The sequence below is a fragment of the Hylobates moloch genome, unplaced genomic scaffold, assembly GCF_009828535.3.
Source record: "Hylobates moloch isolate HMO894 unplaced genomic scaffold, HMol_V3 SCAFFOLD_5, whole genome shotgun sequence".
Taxonomy (NCBI): domain Eukaryota; kingdom Metazoa; phylum Chordata; class Mammalia; order Primates; family Hylobatidae; genus Hylobates; species Hylobates moloch.
Window position 1 is genome coordinate 125,547,852 of NW_026652280.1, and position 6,666 is coordinate 125,554,517.

Consider the following 6,666-nt stretch of genomic DNA (forward strand, 5'->3'; position numbering starts at 1 on the left):
GTAATTTCTTTAAAAGCCCATATTCGATGACAGAATTATTGCATTTAATTTATTTGGCTTAAATGCAATTTAAAACTCAAACAATTCTACTTACTAACCAATGTGGTATTCAGAAGGTTGGTGGGTTTTATCTCATTCTTTACTACTCTTCAGTGTTAACTTATTGAAGTTTCTCTTCCTGAAAAAGATAGAGTGGTTTCTAAACAAACCACATTTTTTTTCACACCCTAGTTAAGGTAAAAATCCCTTAAAGAATAACAGAAATTTGTCCTTTCATTCCAAAGAGCTACACAATACAATAGATGACTCAATAATTATTTTTAAGAATGCTCTTCACTAAGGGATCTTTAAAAAAATCAGTTTATTAATGTTTAAAAGTTGATAAAGCTATGTGCAAAATGATCCACAAAAGTCAGAAACCTATTAAATACTATTTAAAAAAAAAAAAAAAAACAAGACATCCCTTGGTTTAATTGCACTGAAAACCATACTAAAGAGACAGTAATATATTTTTATTCTTTGTAATATTTATACATATCTCAATTACTATCTAACGAACAGCTGGACTGAAAAGTTTCTGGTGTTCCCTACCAGTTAAAGTAATGCTTTTAAGGGCACAAGAGGGTGGTATTTTCTTAAGAAATACACATTCAATGGTGTTAACACAGGTTAGAAAAATCCAATAAAATGACCTCTGCTGAAACAAATACATTCAAAAATCATGAAAAGTACTTTTAACACAACAAAATACAACCATGCTGTTGCTTGAAATGAATCACACAACATTCTGAAATAAACATCAACAAAAGTGCCAAAGACAGGTGTCATATTTGTTAGACTCATTTGCTAAGAAATCTCCCTTGGTTCACAAAAGTTAATCCATTCAGTTTTCACTTTGTTTTGCTTGTCTATATCTCCTAGGACACCAAGGATCCTGGCTAATATCATTTAGATAAAGTGGGCTTCCTTATGCAGATTTCGGCTTCAATGGATATGAAATGGTAACACATTTCATTGAAAAGATGTTTTTTAAAGAAATCAAAGTGACTTCAACCAAATTCCAAAAAACAGATCCCGCTTACATGGAAACTTTGGCCTCAGCGAAGGACATTGTTTTACACCTCCAAACCATCTTCATCTTCCCACAGCCTACGTACTCAACATAGCCTATTTGCTATAGATGATCGATCATTCCACAACCCCAGCTCTGATAACTCAGGTAGTTAAAGTATAAAGTAAAAGAACTTTGAGGAGGGGTATGAAGGGAAGGGAGGGTGGGGGGTGGGATGCACAGGGCATCCCTAAAGAAGCAGAAGTGCACACACTCACTTGGGTTTGAAACTAAAGTGAAGGAAAACATCTCCCCAAAGCTCCAGACAAAGAGACGCTTTCACATGGGGACATTAGTCTTTGAGGAGGGGCCAAATGAACCCTTTAGGAGCTTGACAATGCTAGACCTTTGGCTCAGTGCAAAATCAAAGCTCCAGGGGGGAGGAAATATATTCCAGGCCGGGACCTGATCTCCACCCTTCCCAGTGCATTGTTCACAGGAACTAACTCTACCCACCAACACCCGACACCACCAGGCTGTTCGTATTCTCCCCCTTCCTCCCTCTGGCTTGCAGCAGCTCCTCCCTGGCAGCAGTCGAAGCCCAGAGATTTTTTTCCAAACACTGGGGTGGCGAGCAACCAAGTAAAGAGCGCTTCCGGTGGGTGGACAGCTTCCAGTTCTAGGAAGAAGAGTTGACGTTTCCAGAAGACATAATGGTCTCTGGGTTGTCCCCATCGTCCTTCTGGGGGTGGGAGGAATTGTCCGATTTGCTGCGGCTGAATTCCATGCCGGCGATGATGGGTCGCTTGAATTTGCCAGCAGAGTCTCCGCTCGGGCACTTGCAGCAGGACATGATCCGGATGAAGGCCCGACGCATCTCCTTGTTGGTCAGAGTGTAAATGATGGGGTTGGTGCCGGAGTTGAGCACAGCTAACACCAGGAAGTACTCCGCTCTGAAGAGGATGTCGCAGGTCTTCACCTTGCAGCCCACATCCAGCAGGAGCAGGATGAAGAGCGGTGCCCAGCAGGCGATGAAGACGCTCAGGACGATAATTACGGTCTTGAGCAGCGCCAGCGACTTCTCAGAGCTGCGGCTGGCCTTGGAAATGTTCTTGCGGAAAGTCAGGCGGCGGCTCCGAGTCCTGACCAAGGAGTAGATCCTGCAGTACAGAATGACGATGGAGAGCAGAAGCAGAGTGAAGACCGTGGTGCAGAAGAGGATATAGTGCTTGTGGTACAGCGGCAGCACGGTGGAGCAGCTGGACAGCGCACTGATGCAGTTCCAGCCCATGATGGGCAGGCCACCCAGGATGAGGGAGATGACCCAGCAGGCGCTGATCAGCAGGAAGAGGCGGAAGTTATTGCTCCCGTTGTGGAGTTTCATTTTCAGCATTGTGATATAGCGCTCAATGGCGATGGCGAGGAGACTGAACACGGAGGCTGACAGGGCCACAAACATACTCCCTTCCCGCAGAAACCACTGGGCGGGAGTGAGCTTGTAGGTGGTGGCCCCAGACAAGAGCAGGTTAGCTGTGTAGGCTACTCCTGCCAACAGGTCTGAGAGGGCCAGATTGCCAATAAAATAGTACATGGGTCGGTGGAATTTCTTGGTTTTCCAAATGGTCAGCAAGACAAAGATGTTCTCCAGGATGATAAAGCAGCAGATGAGAATGAACACCACCGAGGTCAGTTTAATGCTGTTCTCCTTGTCCGCGCTGATATTCAGCTTTCCTGTGTAGTTGTAATGCCGGACGATGATATCATAGTTGACGTAGTCAGAGACCGAGCTGCGGTGGGCCTTGACCAGCGGGACGCTGGTGGACCCCATGGTGCCAATCCTGTGTCCCCAGGAAGCCGGGGTGGCGCTACTCCTGACGAACGCTAGAGGGCGAGGCGAGAGAGCCTTCACTGGCTGCAGGGGTGGTTCGATGAGTGATCCAGGCTTTTTGTGTAGCTTTTCCTTGGCTGGAGAGGGCCTCAGAAACCGCAGCCTTAAACAAGTCAGAGGAGAGAGTCAGGGAAAGAGCCACAGCATACTGGCATAATTCATTCTAGCTAAGGCACTGCTCCAGTTGTGTTGTTGTTGGTTTGTTTTAAAGAAACTTGGGGAGAGCTCAGGGAGAGAGATTTTTTTTAAAAAATCCAACTATCTTTTTTTCTTCCTTTTCTTTCTTTTTTCAAAAAAGGAAGAGGGGGAAGAAAAAGAGAGGGAGAAACTCTATGGCCACATTCACTCAAAGGGAAATGGGAATTATGATGTTGGCTGTGGGTTGACCAAAAAAAAAAAAAAAAGATGATGAAAAGGAAAACGGAGTGGGAGGAATGGGAAACCTAGAGAACACACCCCATTTTAACTCCACTCCTGCCTTCTCACCACCGCACACCCCCTCACCCCGGTATTTCCAGCCATGAGATTCTCTGAAGCAGTCACCAGCTCAGCTGCACGCTCAATACCAGCCCACGTCTCTCCTCGGAAAAGACTCAACAGCCAGTCTGAGGGCGAAGACACACACCTCTGTCCCCCATGCCCACCCCCAGCCCCCCAGTTCAAAGATACTAGCACCACCTCCTAATTGCCATGCAAGAAATCAGATTTGCAGGAAAATCATTTGAAAGCGTAAGTCATTTGGGGGCTCTATTAATAACTCTCTAGGAGCAGGTGTGCTTAGGGTCCGAGGGCGCAGTGAGGTGTGGGCAGCCAGGCCCGCCCCGCCTTGCAGTAAACAGGAAAGCTTAGCGCCTCCGTGAAGCGACTGCCTTTTCTTTCTTCTTCTTCTTCTCCCCGCCTCCCCCCCCCCCCCCACTCCCCCCGCCCCCAAGCCAGGGCAAGTAAATTTTAAGGTATTCAGTTAAAACCATTCATAACAGATTGCAGCAAATCCCAGAAGTTTCGTCCATTAGTTGATTGCATAAGTATTTTTTGCTTTGTTTAGCCAAAACATACACAAAAGAGAAATCAAACTACTCATGACAGCAATAATACATGCTACCACATTTCTAATTTCGATTGCAAAACTACTCTTCAGAAACTCACATTAAACTGCTCCCTGGTGCATTGCTAAATTTGCGTGGGCAGTTTTATTTACTGCAGTCCCCCAACACCTTGACTCCTCTCCTAGGACTAGAAAGTTACAAAGAAACTTTCTAAGACGGCACTGGTCAGCAGAAGTCTACTTCTAAGTTGCTTAAATATTTCAAGGTAATGCAGCAATGCAATACAATGAGGTAATAGAGATGAGAACAATCCCAGCAACTCCACCAACAGCAGAGGCTGCTCAAGCCAAGAAGCTCCGCATTTTCCCCCAACTAATGTTATACCCTGCTCCTGGGCAGTACTAGTTTAAGCCATTACCCACGCCCCACACCACCCACCGTATTCTTTGTCTATAAGATTTCCAAAATTTAACGCCTTCCCTTCTGTTCCTCTGACCAACTGCAGTTTCACTGCCCCTACCCCCGTAGGTTCCACAGTTGGGAATTAACCTTTTTTCCAAACTCCATAAATCACAAGTGCCCAAGAACAATCTGATCGAGATGGGCTCCTTAGTAGCCCAGAGATGCAAATTTTCAGCGCCCGGAGATGCATGTTTTCAAAGTTTTTGTTTGCCTTGTTGACTTAAAAATTCGTTTCTGACACCTAAGCCCTACCGCAACCGGGCTCCCGGCGCCCGCGTCCCCAGCCATTCGCCGCCCCCTACCTCGCTCAAGCAGGGCGAAGTTGCGTTCGGAGAGCCCCGGATCTGTACGGCTCGCTCCGCATCTTGCTGCTGCCCCCGACTGACTGCGTAGTGCTCTCGCAAACTTACTCGAGTCGGGGTCCCCTCCCTCTGCAGCGGAGCACTCCAATGGCCAGTCCCGCTCGCCGCGGCCAGTTCCCTGCCTGCTACGCGAAGTCACCCAGCGCCGCGCCAAGGCTGGGTGGTTTCTTCAGGAAGAGGCTGGGAGGGGTTAATGCCTTAACCCCCCACGCCCTCTGCCAGCTGGGGGCCCTCGGATCTGAACTGCTGAGACGCACTGTCCAGGAAAGATCTGGGGCAGAAGCAGAAAAAAAAAAAAAAAGAAAGAACCCCTCCTCCCCAAACAACAAATGAAAGAAAAAAAGAGAGAGAGAGAAGGGGCGGAGCCCGGTAACCCCTGGATTCTACTGTATAAATCACTGCCCTCGCCCAGATAGACGCTGATCCCTGGCGGTGGAGAGGATTCTCCAGAGCCCCTAAAAAAAAGGAGGTGGAGAGACTTTGGAAACTTTTCTCTCGAAAAGTCCGAGGGGGCAGAGGACGGCCCGGAGTCTCGTAGCGCACCGCCCTGGTCCCAGACCCCCTGCAGCCCTAGGAGGATCGGTGTGCTGAGCTTGTGGCCAGGAGCTCCCCGAGCCACTTTCGCGCGGCCAGCAGAAAACCTGAGCCGCGGCCGGGCGAGTGTCGGCGGCGCTCTGGGGAGGATAGGCTGGGAAGGGGCTGCGAGAGGTACCGGGGAGAGAAGCAGCCCGGGAGGGAGAATGGACCGGGAGGTTCCTGTACTCCCCCTGCCACCCCAGATCCTGGTGCTCCTCGAAACTGCGGCCTGAGGGGCAGTGGCTTTCCCGGAGTGCACAGAGAAATGAGCCAGCGCCGGTTTTGGTGTTGGGCGAGGGGTTTCCCTCAGCTGAGCACAAAGTCAGGCTGTGTGTCCCAGATTCTGGCCAATGGAGACGTCGTTAAGGAGGTGGGCTGCTGCTGAGTCCTGAGAGATTCAAAACGCCTGGGCAGCTCCGGAATTTCCAAAGGAGAAGATTCTCGGCCCGGAGCTGCGGAGCAAGGGCAGCTGCCCAGCAGGAGCCGGCACCCTTCTCTCACGTTCTACTTGGGAGTCGACTCAGAGGCCTCAAATCTCATTACTAGCACTTTGCCCACCCTTTTCTTTTGCTTAGATGCTACTTAAGAATCTGAGGCTGAGAGGCGGCCTTGGTCAGATCTGCCTGCGTGACAAGCTCAGGACGCTTCTGCCCTTGCACTACTGTTGTAAAGGTTTCCACCCAGTCCCTGGTCGCACTGCCTTCCCATCCCGGCAGATGTGAACTCAAAAACTTCCTCCGCTGTGCAGTTTCAATTGGCAAGACACACCCTGTACCTGAATGACTCAGAAGGAGGCAGAATGAATAAACAACAGACCCCTGACTTCTGTGATTTTGTGAGTTTGCCAAAAAAAAAAAAAAAAAAAAGAAGTGACAGTTAATTCACAGCTGTTTTAAAGCATTCATCGACAGCGACGCACCCAATACATACCCACAGCTTCAACAACAGTACAGTGCATATAATCTGGAAACTAAGATAACGGTCCTCTAAGACTCCAGAGTAGATCATAACTGGATTTGAAGACTTATTTCGCTTAAAGGGGAAGAGGTCTATTGTGTCTACCCAGCACAACAAAACGGGGGACTTGGCATTCCCCCGCTTCACCCGCCTCCACCCACACTAATTTATGCATTCTTTAAAGCCAAAGGAATCAAAGTGAAATTTCACACCTAGTCTGTATCAAGCATGTGCTAGGTTAATTTAACCTTACTGCTCTGTGAAGTAAGCAAGCATTGCTGGCCATTTTATTGTTGAGAGAAGTGTCATTCAGACAACTAAGGT

The 6,666-nt window shown here is 48.3% G+C and overlaps 1 protein-coding gene across 3 annotated transcripts; it reads right to left on the bottom strand.

The window, feature by feature from the left end:
• Positions 1-343: 343 nt before the first annotated feature.
• On the bottom strand, positions 344-5,962 carry S1PR1 (sphingosine-1-phosphate receptor 1). 3 transcript variants are annotated; one of them, XM_032155229.2, is made up of 2 exons: positions 4,858-5,478; positions 344-3,042 (listed from the first exon to the last, which is right to left on the bottom strand). In XM_032155229.2, the coding sequence occupies exon 2, from the start codon at positions 2,877-2,879 to the stop codon at positions 1,731-1,733; it is 1,149 nt and encodes a 382-aa protein (XP_032011120.1). In that variant the 5' UTR covers positions 2,880-3,042; positions 4,858-5,478; the 3' UTR covers positions 344-1,730. The 3 variants fall into 3 exon arrangements, with proteins under 3 accessions (XP_032011120.1, XP_032011119.1, XP_032011122.1); XM_032155228.2 differs by having other exon boundaries at positions 4,750-5,478; XM_032155231.2 differs by lacking the exon at positions 4,858-5,478 and adding an exon at positions 5,522-5,962 and having other exon boundaries at positions 1,605-3,042.
• Between the last annotated feature and the right edge of the window lie 704 nt (positions 5,963-6,666).